This window comes from Carassius auratus, chromosome 15 (genome assembly GCF_003368295.1).
Source record: "Carassius auratus strain Wakin chromosome 15, ASM336829v1, whole genome shotgun sequence".
In the NCBI taxonomy this organism is placed as follows: Eukaryota; Metazoa; Chordata; class Actinopteri; order Cypriniformes; family Cyprinidae; genus Carassius; species Carassius auratus.
The window spans coordinates 22,413,562-22,430,959 of record NC_039257.1 but is presented as its reverse complement, the minus strand read 5'-3'; the positions used below and the strand labels follow the sequence as shown (position 1 = coordinate 22,430,959).

Here is a 17,398-nt window from a genome sequence, read left to right as displayed (position 1 = left end):
TTACTTGACAAACACATGCTTATTGCAATTACTGTCTCAGTAAATTATATTTGCTCTCTGTAAAAATGCTTGCCGTATATTTTCACCATTACTGGCACACTGTACTCAGTGTAATATTCTCTTCTTCGTGCTCTGCAGCTGTACTCTCCTCTATCAGAGACTTTCACACGATTGATTGTTTTAGTTGCAGCTTCAATAGTTTCAGTGTTTGAGTCTTTTCTCCAGAGAAACTCCCATCCATACTGTGACTGAATCCCCTCACATCTCAGAGTAACTGAGTCTCCGGTGAACACTGAACTCTGTGGCTCAACAGTCAGAGTTAGTTTAGGAAAATCTGTCAATATAAAGTTAGTAGGATTAGTAGTTATTAATGTTTTTTAGCTGAAGGTCTTCTTCTTCTCTTACTAGTAAATCATTATTGCATCTTGATTGTTAAGGAAAAGTGAGAAATAAATCTGTAAGAATCAATCACAGGAACAACCCTTATAAAACAAAAATATATGAAAATGTACTGCAAAGTATAATGTGATATATTACATAATACATTTGACCACGCAATCCTTGTGTCAAGCCACTCTTGAACAACAGACAGCATCAGATATTCTAATTTATGACCAGCACCTGTATATACGTCTGCCATATGTTGCCACCCCTCAAAAATTCCTGCCCCCTTCTCGCCAACCCATTAATATTTTTCTAGATCCCCCCCTGGAACTAAGGTTTAGATGTTGATTTATTGTTTCATTTGAAGTAACCATGTTAAAGATCAGTGTTTGCTTTAGCTGTTCACTTGACCCTTGACTTCTGACTTAATTTATTCTTTGGTTGTTATAACCGTGTGTTCCTGAACTGTATAAGTTGTAACGCTGAAGTCAGTAGTTGGATATAGTACATTTAAGACAATTTTCAATTAATTGACTAATTTCATCCACAGCCTAACCGCTTGTAAAAAAAAAATTACAGTAAATTAGATTTTTGAGAGACAGTGGTTTTGTGACAATTAGTTAATATAAAGAACATTCCAAACAGTTTGTGTGCAAAATGTATAAATCCATGATATGGCTCGGACTCAAACATCAGGAATCAGCACATTAACCTGAGCAATGGTGATAATTAACAAAATATTCAGATAAACCTCTGAACATTACAAAACAAGCAACTTAATCATAACAAAAACACCAAACATAAAAGCAATAGTAAGAATAAAAGAAAATGGACTATTAACCTGTGGTATTTATTCATGCAGCAATGCATGCTGAGAGCCATGGATGAGTTTTGTACTATGCTAGTACCCAGCATGCATTGCTGCATTTTTTTTTTATGGTCACTATTGTTGAGGTTCATATGCTGATTATTGATTTATGTGTGAGTCTGAATGCCACTGTAAGAGAAAGATGGCTCTTAGAACAACTTCTACTATAATCAGTTCAACTAATTAAACAACTCCTATTCTATTTAGTCAGAGATTAGACTCTAAAAAGTTCAATAATTGATGATTATTACCACCAACATATAGTATAATAAACAACACCTGATGATATTTTCTCTAGTCTTTTGAGTTATCACAAATACGTTTCAGGAACATATAGTTGTAACAGTAAAAAAAAAAAAAAATTACAGCATAAGTCAAGATCCCAACCAAAGCAAACACTGATCTCTAACATGGTTACTTTTAATTAAACAAATCAACATCTAAACCTTAGTTAATGTTTGGATATGTGCACACAACTTTTGATATGTAGCCTTCTCACTTCATCAGCACATGAATGAACCAGAAAGCCTGCTGTTTACCATCTCTTATTACATGTACAACAAAAAAAATTCAAGGACAGAGAGGTGCAAAAAAAAAACCTTAGACAGGGTTCAAACCCCCTGCCTTTAGATTAACAGCCCAGAGTTTTCTGCAGATACAGCAGTTTACAATAATCAGTCGTCAACAACAGAAAGAAAATGTCTTATTTCTGACCACTATGTGGAGCTGTTATCAAATACCAGACCGTGCCTACAAAGCTTAATTAAACAGACATATTCCAGAGAAATATCACAACTATTTTCATAGGATGTCAGTAATATTTGAACAAAAAAAATGAAACCTTGTTTGACAATCATATGAACCAATTTTGTTAAAAACAAAACAAAGAAAGAAATTTGATTATCAAGACTTCAAAAACTGAAATCATCTTCATTTTGAGAAGAATTCTGTTTTTAGCCAAAAAATTTAAGTTATAACACGGCCAACACAAATTTGGTCATTGGCCCCTAGAAATCTGTTAACTTTTTAACCTTTTAAGGAACACTTAAGAAAACTGCTATGGGAGCTGACATTGAGAAATCCCTCATTAATAACATGTTAAAAGTGTGTTTGTGTGAATATGAAAAGATGATCACCCTCACCTGATACTGTCAGTGTAACTTTATCACTGCGATTAGAGCCGTTTGATCCAATGAATCCATCACAGGAGTATTTACCTGCGTCAGACTCAGTAATAGACCTGAATGTGTATTCCTGTTGAACACTGAAAACACTGTATAAACCTTCTTTATACCAGTAGTAGCGCCAGCTATTGACTCCACCATATATGTCACATCTGAGAGTGACTGTCTCTCCTCTGAACACATGTTGAGCAGGTTTAATTTTCACTGTGGGTTTTGGTTTTTCTGTACAATAACAACAAATTCACTATGAAAATAATGAAAATTTTTTGTTGCATGAACACTGTTACTTGATTGTAAATCATGCTAAATCAGATTAGACTGAAATGTTGTTCTCTATAGCTCTTATTGCAATTACTGTCTCATTAAGTTATTTGTGCATTATGTAAAATACTTGCCGTATATTTTCACCATTACTGGCACACTGTAATCTGTGTAACATTCTCTTCTTCGTGCTCTGCAGCTGTACTCTCCTCTATCAGAGACTTTCACACGATTGATTGTTTTAGTTGCAGCTTCAATAGTTTCAGTGTTTGAGTCTTTTCTCCAGAGAAACTCCCATCCATACTGTGACTGAATCCCCTCACATCTCAGAGTAACTGAGTCTCCGGTGAACACTGAACTCTGTGGCTTCACAGTCAGAGTTAGTTTAGGAAAATCTGTCAATATAAAGTTAGTAGGATTAGTAGTTAATGTTTTTTAGCTGAAGGTTTTCTTCTTCTCTTACTAGTAAATCATTATTGCATCTTGATTGTTAAGGAAAAGTGAGAAATAAATCTGTAAGAATCAATCACAGGAACAACCCTTATAAAACAAAAATATATGAAAATATACTGCAAAGTATAATGTGATATATTACATAAATACATTTGACCACGCAATCCTTGTGTCAAGCCACTCTTGAACAACAGACAGCATCAGATATTCTAATTTATGACCAGCACCTGTATATACGTCTGCCATATGTTGCCACCCCTCAAAAATTCCTGCCCCCTTCTCGCCACCCCATTAATATTTTTCTAGATCCCCCCCTGGAACTAAGGTTTAGATGTTGATTTATTGTTTCATTTGAAGTAACCATGTTAGAGATCAGTGTTTGCTTTAGCTGTTCACTTGACCCTTGACTTCTGACTTAATTTATTCTTTGGTTGTTATAACCGTGTGTTCCTGAAATGTATAAGTTGTAACACTGAAGTCAGTAGTTGGATATAGTACATTTATGACAATTTTAAATTAACTGACTAATTTCATCCACAGCCTAACCGCTTGTAAAAAAAAAATAATTACAGTAAATTCAATTTTTGAGAGACAGGGATTCTGTGACAATTAGTTAATATAAAGAACATTCCAAACAGTTTGTATGCAAAATGTATAAATCCATGATATGGCTCGGACTCAAACATCAGGAATCAGCACATTAACCTGAGCAATGGTGATAATTAACAAAATATTCAGATAAACCTCTGAACATTACAAAACAAGCAACTTAATCATTAAAAAAACAGCAAACATAAAAGCAGTAGTAAGAATAAAAGAAAATGGACTATTCTATTGTACGAAAACCTGTGGTATTTATTCATGCAGCAATGCATGCTGAGAGCCATGGATGAGTTTTGTACTACGCTAGTACCCAGCATGCATTGCTGCATTTTTTTTTAAATTTTTTTTTATGGTCACTATTGTTGAGGTTCATATGCTGATTATTGATTTATGTGTGAGTCTGAATGCCACTGTAAGAGAAAGATGGCTCTTAGAACAACTTCTACTATAATCAGTTCAACTAATTAAACAACTCCTATTCTATTTAGTCTGAGATTAGACTTTAAAAAGTTCAATAATTCAATCAATCAATCAATCACCTTTATTTATAAAGTGCTTTAAACAAAATACATTGCGCCAAAGCACTGAACAACATTCATTTGGAAAAAAGTGTCTCAATAATGCAAAATGATAGTTAAAGGCAGTTCATCATTGAATTCAGTTATGTCATCTCTGTTCAAGGCAAGGCAAGGCAAGTTTATTTATATAGCACATTTCATACACAATGGTAATTTAAAAGTGCTTTACATCAAAGAAAGTAAAATAATCATGAAAAATAAGAAAAAAATAAAAATAAAACAAGCAATTTTAAAACTTTTAAAATTATTAAAACATTTACTTAAAATCAATTTAAAAACAGTTAGAAATTGATTTTATATAAAATAAAACAGTGAAGATATAGTGCAATCTGTTCGGACATAGCACAGTGCTCATTCAATAAATGCACAACTAAACAGATGGGTTTTAAGTCTAGATTTAAATGTGACTAGTGTTTTAGCACATCTGATCTCTTCTGGAAGCTGATTCCAACTGCGGGCAGCATAGTGACTAAAGGCGGACTCCCCTTGTTTTGTGTGAACCTTTGGTATTTCTAACTGACTCGATCCTAGTGATCTGAGTGCTCTGTTAGGTTTATATTCAGTGAGCATATCTGAAATATATTTCGGTCCTAGGTCATGCAGTGACTTATATACGAGTAAAAGTATTTTAAAATCAATCCTAAATGTAACTGGAAGCCAGTGTAAGGACCTGAGGACTGGTGTGATATGATCAGATTTTCTGGTTCTAGTCAGAATCCTGGCAGCAGCGTTCTGGATGAGCTGCAGCTGTCTAATGGTCTTTTTGGGAAGGCCAGTGAGGAGCCCATTTCAATAGTCCACCCTGCTGGTGATAAAGGCATGTACTAGTTTCTCCAAGTCTTGGCTGGAAACAAAACATCTAATTCTTGCAATGTTTTTTAAATGATAGTATGCTGATTTAGTTACTGCTTTGACATGACTACTGAAACTAAGGTCTGTGTCCAGAATCACACCAAGATTCCTGACTTGATTTTTAGTTGTTTGACCCCTAGAGTCAAGGTATGCATTCACCTTGAACACTTCATCTTTGTTTCCAAATGCAATGACTTCAGTTTTTTCCTTGTTTAACTGAAGAAAGTTCTGGCACATCCAACTATTAATTTCATCAATGCATTTGCAGAGGGAGTCAATGGGGCTGTAGTCATTTGGAGATAAGGCTAGGTAAATCTGGATATCATCAGCATAGCTGTGATAGGCAATTTGGTTATTTCTCATTATTTGACTCAGTGGAAGCATATACAGGCTAAACAAGAGCGGTGCAAGAATTGAGCCTTGTGGGACTCCGCATGTCATGGACGTCCACTTAGACTTATGCTCTCCTAGACTCACATAATAGCCTCTCCCTTCTAAGTATGACCTGAACCATTTGAGTACCATCCCAGAAAGCCCGACCCAGTTTTCCAGTTTGTCTAGTAGTATGCTATGATCGACAGTGTCAAATGCAGCACTGAGATCTAGCAATACCTATACCTATAATCTAGTCGCAATTTAAGCGAATATCATTTATTATCTTAATGAGTGCTGTCTCTGTGCTGTGATGCGGCCGAAAACCAGATTGAAAATTGTCCAGATATCCATTTGAGTTTAAGTATTTGTTCATCTGATTAAAAACTACCTTTTCTATAATTTTGCCTATAAAAGGAAGATTAGATATTGGTCTGAAATTGCTCAAAATTGTGTTATCAAGATTGCTCTTTTTCAGGAGGGGCTTAACAACTGCAGTTTTTAGGGAGTTTGGAAATGTCCCAGAAAGAAGTGAGGCATTCACCACTTCTAAAAGATCTGCTTCTAAGCAGTTAAGCACACTTTTGAAAAAAGATGTGGGAAGTGTGTCAAGACAGCAGGTTGATGATTTTAGGTGCTGCACTATGTCTTCCAGAATTTTGCTATCAATTGTTTCAAAAATAGACATAGTATCTTTTTGATATTGTGGCCGAATCTGTCTGACCTCTGCATTACTTGAGGATGTGCTAATCGCCTTCCTGATATTGATGATCTTCTCGGAAAAGAAGGAAGCAAACTCATTGCATTTGCTGTCTGATAGCATTTCACTGGGAATCTGACTTGGGGGGTTTGTCAGTCTCTCAACAGTGGCAAAAAGAGTACGAGTGTTATTTAAGTTACTGTTTATAAGGTTTGAGAAGAAGTTCTGTCTATCTGTGGCTATTTTAACATTATAAGTATGAAGGCTGTCTTTATAGATGCTATAGTGAATTTCAAGTTTTGTCTTCCGCCACATCCTCTCTGCTTTTCTGCATTGTCTTTTCATAGTCTGAACTGCTGTTGATCTTCTCCAAACTGATTTCTGTCTGTTTGTTTTCTTACTGACTATTATTGGAGCAATATCATCAATAACATTCTTAACTTTTGAGTTGAAAGAATCAAGGAGAATATCAACAGAGTCTGCAGAAATGCTTGGTGTTAAAGATATAGCCTCCGTAAATAGTACACGTGTTCTCGTTTATGCATCTCCTTCTGACAGTGACAGATCTAGATTCAGTGGTAGCAGAGATCAATATATCAAAGAAAATACAGAAGTGATCAGATAGTGCTACGTCCTTAATAACAATGGATGAAATGTTTAGACCCCTACTGATGATTAAGTCTAGAGTGTGTCCACATTTGTGTGTGGGTCCATGCACATGCTGAATCAGGTCAAAAGTGTTTAAAACCGTTATCATTTCTTTTGTAGTTTTGTTTTCTGCATTATCTATGTGAATATTAAAATCCCCTGCTATTGCAAAATAGTCAAACTCTGAGGAAATCATTGATAACATTTCTGTGATCTCTTCAACAAATGCTGAAGAGTATTTTGGAGGCCTGTAAATAATAATAAACAGAATGCGTGGAGCACAATTTCAGCACAATCCCTAGATACTCGAAAGACAAGTACTGACCAAATGACACTGTCTTGCATTGATAGACATCTTTAAATAGAGCAGCTACACCCCCACCTCTCCTAACAGTCCTGCAAACACTCATGTAAGTGAAGTTAGGAGGGGCTGCTTCATTTAGGACTGTTGCACTGCAGTTGTCTTCTAGCCATGTTTCATTTAGAAATATAAAATCCAAATTGTTTGTGGTTATAAAGTCATTGATTAGAAATGATTTATTTTTTAGTGAGCGAATGTTTAAAAGTGCTAACTTGATGGCAGTGCTTTGTGTCTTTATATCAATCTTAGTTTGATGCATAATAGGCCGCAGATTAGATGAGTTTGCCCTTCGGCTTGAGATGGCCTTAGATTTTCTATCACGTGATAAAACTGAAATAAAGAAAGCTACAGGCACACTGGGTTCCCGCTTGTTCAGTAAGCATTTGTGAATGTTGCTGCTTTTATAGCGGGGACGCGACACATATCACTGAGAGCTGCTATCAGTTGTTTTTGGTTCACCTTCAGCAGATAGAGGGTTTGGGCCCTGGCGTTGTGGCAGTGGTCGGAGAGCTCTCACAGGAACAGGGCCCACAGTCTTTAGTTGTTGGGGGGCCCGCCGTTTTTTTGTTGATATCTGGGGGCTAGCAGCAAATGAGTGAGAGAGTTTAGTCCCAGCATGCACCAATTCCTCCATTTTCTGTGAGAAGCACAGAAGTGGAGATGCTGGAGAGAGTGATAATGTGTCTGGTGAGATGGGCTGTGTCTCTGGTGTTTCCGGTGGCTGTGATGTGTTGTCCTGGCTTCCCTGGCTGTTTTCCAGAAAGTCATCCCTGGGTGCTGAATCTTGTAGCGGTTTTGATACATCACAGTCTGTCTGTGAGGAGCTCTGTGGGCTTGGCTCAGCAGGGATAGTGTCCATCAGCAGTGATTGTTTTGGCTGCGTGGTGTTATCAGTGTCCTTGCGGGATATGTCAACCACATGATGACTCGGACCCGGTGTGTGTGTGCTGAATGGATTGAAACACTCTGCTGAAGGATGACGGAGGGAGAAGTAGATATTGTCCTTAAACACTCTGGCACCAAGTTTGTTTGGGTGGAGGCCATCTGGTTTAAACAATTGTCTATGGCCCCAGAAAAGATTGAAATTTACTCCTTTTATATTACAAGATCTTTGTAGCCATGTGTTCAGCCCAAGCAACCGTGAAAACATATTTGTTCCCCTTGCTGGGAGTGGTCCACTGATAAACGACTGAACTTTGAATCTTCGAAGTGTTTCAAAGAGTTCACTGAAGTCCTTCTTAAGGAGTTCTGACTGCTCTTTCCGAATATCATTCTTTCCCACATGGATGATGATTCGATTTGTAGTCTTGTGCTTCATCAGAATGTTCTGAAGTTCCTTGTTCACATCAGAGACTGTTGCTTGAGGAAGGCAGCATGTTGTTGTAGTCCTGCTACGGATGTTTCTGATAACAGAGTCACCCACTATCAGAGTCCTTGGCTCGGCTGTGCTCTGAGCTGAATGCCGCTGTCTGCTCGTCCTTGAGCGCCTGTTAGTAGCGGTGTTAGCTGCTGGCTGATCAGATCCATGCTTTAATACATTTGGGGATTCCTCACCCGCATTCATAAATGCTTGAAATCTGTTCTCAAGTTGTATAGGGGTTTGTAGAATACCAGTATTTACAAGCCTTGTCATAGTCGAATCTGGCGTAGAGGAAGCTATGGCAGCAATATGAGAAACTCGTGACAATCTGATGTCTCGTGTTCCTTTGGGTCTCGCTCCCTGTTTGTGCCATCGATTAGAGTGGCGATCAGTTTTGGCTTGTTCCTCTACACTTGGTATAAACTGTTGAGATTCAGAAGATTCATGGGACTCACCGGCTGTATGCTGAGGGGGTCCATGACGACGGTCTGCTAAGTGTTCCGTCTGTTTTGGATGTCCAGAAAGTAACTTTGTTTCAAGAATCACAATCCTTTGTAGAAGTTTGCAGCAGTTCATGCAACAAGTAGATCCAACAGGAGGCATTTTCTCTCTCTTCTGTTTGAATGTAGGCAGTTGTTATCCCGTCACAGGAATGTAAGCTGTTAGCAGTGGGAGACAAAGTCTTCTTTTTGTAGTATTATTCCAGTCCCAATGTTTTTAGTTTTAGCGTTTGTGCCAAAAATCTGTTGTTTGAGCACTGTGCTGATCTCTTGAAGTAAAAATCTTAGAAAAATTATAAAAAAGTACAGAAATAAGAAGCAAAGCGCAGAGCAGTAAGCTAGAACGTCCGAACGGTAGCAAAGCCGGAAGCAGCAAGTCAGTTGAAATAGTGTCTGTTTTTATTTGCAATCAAGTCAATGATATCGCTTTAGATGAAGTGACCCCAACTAAGCAAGCCAGAGGCGACAGCGGCAAGGAACCGAAACTCCATCGGTGACAGAATGGAGAAAAAAACCTTGGGAGAAACCAGGCTCAGTTGGGGGGCCAGTTCTCCTCTGACCAGACGAAACCAGTAGTTCAATTCCAGACTGCAGCAAAGTCAGATTGTGCAGAAGAATCATCTGTTTCCTGTGGTCTTGTCCTGGTGGTCCTCTGAGACAAGGTCTATACAGGGGATCTGTATCTGGGTCTCTAGTTGTCCTGGTCTCCGATGTCTTTCAGGGCAGTAGAGGTCCTTTCTAGGTGCTGATCCACCATCTGGTCTGGATACGTACTAGATCCGGGTGACTGCAGTGACCCTCTGATCTGGACACAGACTGGATGTGGTGGCCACGGTGACCTCGGAACAAGAGAAAAACAGACAAATATTAGCGTAGATGCCATTCTTCTAATGATGTAGAAAGTACAGTGTTATGTGAAGTGTTTCCGGTTCCGGTTTACCTAATTAATGCAGCCTAAAAATCCTTTAACGGATTTGGATATTAAAAGCATATTAGTATGTTTTGTGTATGCCAGGTTAAAGAGATGGGTCTTTAATCTAGATTTAAACTGCAAGAGTGTGTCTGCCTCCCGAACAATGTTAGGTAGGTTATTCCAGAGTTTAGGCGCCAAATAGGAAAAGGATCTGCCGCCCGCAGTTGATTTTGATATTCTAGGTATTATCAAATTGCCTGAGTTTTGAGAACGTAGCGGACGTAGAGGAGTATAATGTAAAAGGAGCTCATTCAAATACTGAGGTGCTAAACCATTCAGGGCTTTATAAGTAATAAGCAATATTTTAAAATCTATACAATGTTTGATAGGGAGCCAGTGCAGTGTGGACAGGACCGGGCTAATATGGTCATACTTCCTGGTTCTAGTAAGAACTCTTGCTGCTGCATTTTGGACTAGCTGTAGTTTGTTTACCAAGCGTGCAGAACAACCACCCAATAAAGCATTACAATAGTCTAACCTTGAAGTCATAAATGCATGGATTAACATTTCTGCATTTGACATTGAGAGCATAGGCCGTAATTTAGATATATTTTTGAGATGGAAAAATGCAGTTTTACAAATGCTAGAAACGTGGCTTTCTAAGGAAAGATTGCGATCAAGTAGCACACCTAGGTTCCTAACTGATGACGAAGAATTGACAGAGCAACCATCAAGTCTTAGACAGTGTTCTAGGTTATTACAAGTAGAGTTTTTAGGCCCTATGATTTACACCTCTGTTTTTTCTGAATTTAGTAGTAAGAAATTACTCGTCATCCAATTTTTTATATCGACTATGCATTCCATTAGTTTTTCAAATTGGTGTGTTTCACCGGGCTGCGAGGAAATATAGAGCTGCGTATCATCAGCATAACAGTGAAAGCTAACACCATGTTTCCTGATGATATCTCCCAAGGGTAACATATAAAGTGTGAAGAGTAGCGGCCCTAGTACTGAGCCTTGAGGTACTCCATACTGCACTTGTGATCGATATGATACATCTTCATTCACTGCTACGAACTGATGGCGGTCATGTAAGTACGATTTAAACCATGCTAATGCACTTCCACTGATGCCAACAAAGTGTTCAAGTCTATGCAAAAGAATGTTGTGGTCAATTGTGTCAAACGCAGCACTAAGATCCAATAAAACTAATAGAGAAATACACCCACGATCAGATGATAAGAGCTGATCATTTGTAACTCTAAGGAGAGCAGTTTCAGTACTATGATACGGTCTAAATCCTGACTGGAAATCCTCACATATACCATTTTTCTCTAAGAAGGAATATAATTGTGAGGATACCACCTTTTCTAGTATCTTGGACAAAAAAAGGGAGATTCGAGATTGGTCTATAATTAACAAGTTCTCTGGGTTCAAGTTGTGGCTTTTTTATGAGAGGCTTAATAACAGCCAGTTTGAAGGTTTTGGGGACATATCCTAATGACAATGAGGAATTAATAATAGTGAGAAGAGGACCTATGACTTCTGGAAGCACCTCTTTTAAGAGCTTAGATGGTATAGGTTCTAACATACATGTTGTTGGTTTAGATGATTTAACAAGTTTATACAATTCTTCCTCTCCTATAGTAGAGAATGAGTGGAACTGTTCCTCAGGGGGTCTATAGTGCACTGTCTGATGTGATACTGTAACTGACGGCTGAATGGTTGCAATTTTATCTCTAATAGTATCGATTTTAGAAGTAAAGTAGTTCATAAAGTCATTACTGTTGTGGTGTTGGGAAATGTCAACACTTGTTGAGGCTTTATTTTTCGTTAATTTAGCCACTGTATTGAATAAATACCTGGGGTTATGTTTGTTTTCTTCTAAAAGAGAAGAAAAGTAATCAGATCTAGCAGTTTTTAATGCTTTTCTGTAGGATATGCTACTTTCCCGCCAAGCAATACGAAATACCTCTAGTTTTGTTTTCCTCCAGCTGCGCTCCATTTTTCGGGCTGCTCTCTTTAGGGTGCGAGTATGCTCATTATACCATGGGTGTCAAACTGTTTTCCTTAACCTTCCTTAAGCGTTAAGGAGCAACTGTATTTAAAGTGCTAGAAAAGAGAGAGTCCATAGTTTCTGTTACATCATCAAGTTGTTCTGAGGTTTTGGATATGCTAAGGAATTCGGATACATCAGGAAGATAACTTAAAAAGCAGTCTTTTGTGGTAGAAGTGATGGTTCTTCGATACTTGTAACAAGAAGTAGAATTTACAATTTTGGCTATATGAAGTTTACACAGAACTATATAATGATCTGAGATATCATCACTTGGCTGAATAATTTCAACACTATCAACATCAATTCCATGTGACAGTATTAAATCTAGAGTATGATTTCGACAATGAGTAGGTCCTGAAACATGTTGTCTAACACCAATAGAGTTCAGAATGTCTATAAATGCTGATCCCAATGCATCTTTTTCATTATCGACATGGATATTAAAATCACCAACTATTAAAACTTTATCTGCAGCCAGAACTAACTCGGATGTGAAATCACCAAACTCTTTAATAAAGTCTGTATGGTGGCCTGGTGGCCTGTATACAGTAGCCAGTACAAACATAACAGGGGATTTATCATTAACATTGGTTTCTCTGGATAATGTTATATGAAGCACCATTACTTCAAACGAGTTATACTTGAAGCCTGCCCTCTGAGAAATCCTGAAAACGTTGTTATAAATTGAAGCAACTCCTCCCCCTTTGCCTTTTAGACGCGGCTCGTGTTTATAACAATAATCTTGGGGGGTGGACTCATTTAAAATAATGTAATCGTCAGGTTTTAGCCAAGTTTCTGTCAAACAGAGCACATCTATATTATGATCAGTTATCATATTATTTACAAAAAGTGTTTTCGTAGAAATGGATCTGATATTCAATAAGCCAATCTTTATCATTTGTTTATCGATATAGCATTTGTTTTTTTATTTGTTGAACCTTAATTAAATTGTTAACCTTAACTTGGTTTGGACGTTTTTTGTATTTTCTAGTTCGTGGAACAGACACGGTCTCTATAGTGTGATATCTAGGTGAAAGAGTCTCTATGTGCTGAGAATTAACTGACCTCTGTGACGGGAGGCAGCTAGCAGACGGTCGGTTTAGCCAGTCTGTCTGCTTCCTGACCTGGGCCCCAGTTAGTCAAGTATGAACTCTAAGACTATTTGCCATATTTCTAGACAGAAGAGCAGCTCCACCCCAGAAAGGATGAAGACCATCTCTTTTAAACAGGTCAGGTCTGCCCCAAAAGCTCGTCCAATTGTCTATATAACCTATGTTATTCTGTGGGCACCACTTAGACATCCAGCCATTGAGTGATGACAATCTGCTATGCATCTCGTCACCACGGTAAGCAGGGAGGGGACCAGAGCATATTACAGTGTCTGACATCGTGCTTGCAAGTTCACACACCTCTTTAAAGTTATTTTTAGTGATCTCCGACTGGCGAAGTCGAACATCATTAGCGCCGGCATGAATAACAATCTTACTGTATTTACGTTTAGCATTAGCCAGCACTTTTAAATTTGCCAAGATGTCAGGTGCTCTGGCTCCCGGTAAACATTTGACTATGGTGGCTGGTGTCTCTATATTCACGTTCCGTACAATAGAATCACCAATAACTAGAGCACTTTCATCAGGTTTCTCAGTGGGTGCATCACTGAGTGGGGAGAACCTGTTTAATGTTTTGATCGGAACAGAAGAGCGGTGTTTTGACCCACGACTACGCTGCCTCACCGTCACCCAGTTGCCCTGCTGCAGGGGCTCTGCTGGAACCGGACAATGTACAGGAATCCCTGAGCTATACGCATCCAAAGCCGTATCTAGAGCCCTAACATGCTTACTGTCCTCAATTAAAGTTTGGATGCATGTCTCTAATTCTGAAATCTTCTCCATCAGCCTAACTATTTCCCTGCATTTATCACATGTGAATCCCTCATCAGCGACAGAGATAGATAAACTGTACATGTGGCAAGAGGTGCAAATAACAATTGTAGGAGAAGCCATTACTCACCGTGCTTGATGAAATATTCTTACTGCGGTTGTTTGATGAACTTGTGGAAAACTTCAGAGTGAGAGAGGAGAGGAGAGGAGAAAAGAAAACGCTAATGACAAGCTAACGAGTGCTAACGCTTTGCAGGTGTACTGCAGTCACGGAAGAAAGAACGATCAAAGTTAATCTGATAAGATTGATCGATAATATCAGAAATATGGTGTGAATTAAGTTATATTTTACAATTTAAAAAACAAACAAACAGACAGTGATAGTAAGAAAGATTATAGAGAAAAAATATTAAATAAAAACAGCTACACGGAGCTATGATTAGCTACAGAAGGCCAACAGGAAGTAGAGAAAACACTGTCCAACAGCGATGATTATTACCACCAACATATAGTATAATAAACAAAACCTGATGATATTTTCTCTAGTCTTTTGAGTTATCACAAATACATTTCAGGAACATATAGTTGTAACAGTAAAAAAAAAAAAAGTTACAGCATAAGTCAAGATCCCAACCAAAGCAAACACTGATCTCTAACATGGTTACTTTTAATTAAACAAATCAACATCTAAACCTTAGTTAATGTTTGGATATGTGCACACAACTTTTGATATGTAGCCTTCTCACTTCATCAGCACATGAATGAACCAGAAAGCCTGCTGTTTACCATCTCTTATTACATGTACAACAAAAAAAATTCAAGGACAGAGAGGTGCAAAAAAAAAACCTTAGACAGGGTTCAAACCCCCTGCCTTTAGATTAACAGCCCAGAGTTTTCTGCAGATACAGCAGTTTACAATAATCAGTCGTCAACAACAGAAAGAAAATGTCTTATTTCTGACCACTATGTGGAGCTGTTATCAAATACCAGACCGTGCCTACAAAGCTTAATTAAACAGACATGTTCCAGAGAAATATCACAACTATTTTCATAGGGTGTCAGTAATATTTGAACAAAAAAAATGAAACCTTGTTTGACAATCATATGAACCAATTTTGTTAAAAACAAAACAAAGAAAGAAATTTGATTATCAAGACTTCAAAAACTGAAATCATCTTCATTTTGAGAAGAATTCTGTTTTTAGCCAAAAAATTTAAGTTATAACACGGCCAACACAAATTTGGTCATTGGCCCCTAGAAATCTGTTAACTTTTTAACCTTTTAAGGAACACTTAAGAAAACTGCTATGGGAGCTGACATTGAGAAATCCCTCATTAATAACATGTTAAAAGTGTGTTTGTGTGAATATGAAAAGATGATCACCCTCACCTGATACTGTCAGTGTAACTGTATCACTGCGATTAGAGCCGTTTGATCCAATGAATCCATCACAGGAGTATTTACCTGCATCAGACTCAGTAATAGACCTGAATGTGTGTTCCTTTTGATCACTGAAAACACTGTATAAACCTTCTTTATACCAGTAGTAGCGCCAGCTATTGACTCCTCCACCATATATGTCACATCTGAGAGTGACTGTCTCTCCTCTGAACACAGGTTGAGCAGGCGTAATGGTTACTGTGGGTTTTGGTCTTCCTGTACAATGACAATTCACAATAAAAATAATGTTAGCTGTTTTTACTGCATATACAGTTTATTGCAAAGCACACATGCTACAGTATATGGGTAAGACTGTGCTCTGTATAGCTGTTACAGTCACTTAATGTATTTATGAAACATTTTCACTAATTTCTCAGAGCAGTTCATTAAGTGAAGAAATATATAGTATTTGCTGTGTATCGTCACTGCTGTTGGTTCAATGATATTTCTTCCTCTAGTCAAAACACAAAATAACTTAAGAATGAATATTTATAATCATTTCAGTTCATAACACTCTTGTTACGGCTAGTTTGTAAAAGTGTAGAATCACTCATATGTGACTATGTGATGAAATTCATTCACCTTCAGTTTGACCAGAGTGGATATTTGAAATCAGCACTAAAAACACAAAAATAAAATGTCAGTATTGAGCTGAAACTGTGTAAATTGCATTAGCCACATGAAGGTATATTCTTGTAAAACACCATCAGTTTACTCTAAAATGTTTCTCAGCTGCACAACAGGTTTTTGTTGTCATTTTTTGTAACACTTTATTTTGAAGCTCCCTTTTGAGCATTTTGTTGACAATAAGTAACTTTGCACCTATATTTCAACTAACACTTATTAGAGTACTAGTAGACCGTCTGAATAATATCCGCTAACTCTTTATTGTGATGGTGTCCCAACAGACATTCTACTGACTTAAAGTAATATATTGTGTCCAGATGAACACAGAAACACCGGTTTGATATTTTACAGATTTAATCATCATAGCAGAGAAACATGTTTAGAGAACTGACAGTCTGATCACAAGCAGAGGAATAAAGAAACTCTTAATAACTTTGCAATAGTGAATATCTAAATTACACATTACACTAAGCATCTGCGCATAACAAACTAACAGAGCTGATTCAACAAACATTATTATAAAGCACACAAAAAATCAGATCTTCTGAACAAACAGAACACAATAAAGTGCATTTCTCCTTCACAAACAGCACTAACTATAGACATGCTACCTTTATATATTTTTTTCATTTGAAATGAGCAGCATGAAAAAATAAAAAATAAAAAAAATCCCAGGTACCCTAAATCACTTGATCCTATTCTTAATATAATAGTAATTAACATTCACTGAAACACATCCAGAGAAAGCAATACTCACAGAGCACAAGAGGAAGTTGACTAAGCCCCATACTGACCAAATAATGACAGACAGTTAAAAAAACACAACTGTGTTAAAACCTCAGGACTTCCTGATACCTAGAGTCAGGTCAAACATGACACATTATAGAGATAAAATGTACATCATGTGTTAGAGAAAAAGTTTCAGAAAGATTCAAACTAGCTGAAAATATTTTTTTTTCATGATTCAGTATCAATGTAAAAAAAATTTAAAAAATGTATTGCTTCGTATGTCTCGTGTTTGAATTTACATTGACTTGGTTGTGTGTGTGTATATTATACTTATTTGGGATTCAGTAGAATACATTTCTGAGACCCCAAACAGGTCACCCAAAATTTTTTTGCAATTACTCACATCAATTATGAATTATCATTACACACTTGTATATTTTATATTATTGATCAATATGTGAATCTGTTGACCAGACCACGCATGACACAAGTTGGCACAGATTTTTTTCCAACCATCCTCTACTCTGCTCCACAATGTTTTAATAGATATGGTGGAGAAACCGAGTCTGACCACCTGATATCACTAAAGTGCACTGTGTTAAAACCTGTTAGCCTGCACCCCGACG

At 37.4% G+C, this 17,398-nt stretch overlaps 1 protein-coding gene across 1 annotated transcript; it reads right to left on the bottom strand.

The window, feature by feature from the left end:
- Nucleotides 1-44: 44 nt before the first annotated feature.
- On the bottom strand, nt 45-16,831 carry LOC113115485 (immunoglobulin superfamily member 1-like). Its single transcript, XM_026283079.1, has 6 exons — nt 16,801-16,831; nt 15,999-16,034; nt 15,366-15,632; nt 2,832-3,092; nt 2,395-2,658; nt 45-334 (listed from the first exon to the last, which is right to left on the bottom strand). Exons 1-6 carry the CDS (start codon nt 16,829-16,831, stop codon nt 45-47), a joined length of 1,149 nt encoding a protein of 382 aa, XP_026138864.1.
- Nucleotides 16,832-17,398: the final 567 nt, after the last annotated feature.

Coding starts and splice junctions, on each gene's coding strand:
- LOC113115485 (XM_026283079.1), bottom strand. CDS start 16,831: ATGGGGCTTAGTCAACTTCCTCTTGTGCTCT. Junction 15,633..15,998: donor CCACTCTGGTCAAACTGAAG/GTGAATGAATTT, acceptor GTCATTGTACAG/GAAGACCAAAACCCACAGTA. Junction 335..2,394: donor AGTTACACTGACAGTATCAG/GTGAGGGTGATC, acceptor TTATATTGACAG/ATTTTCCTAAACTAACTCTG.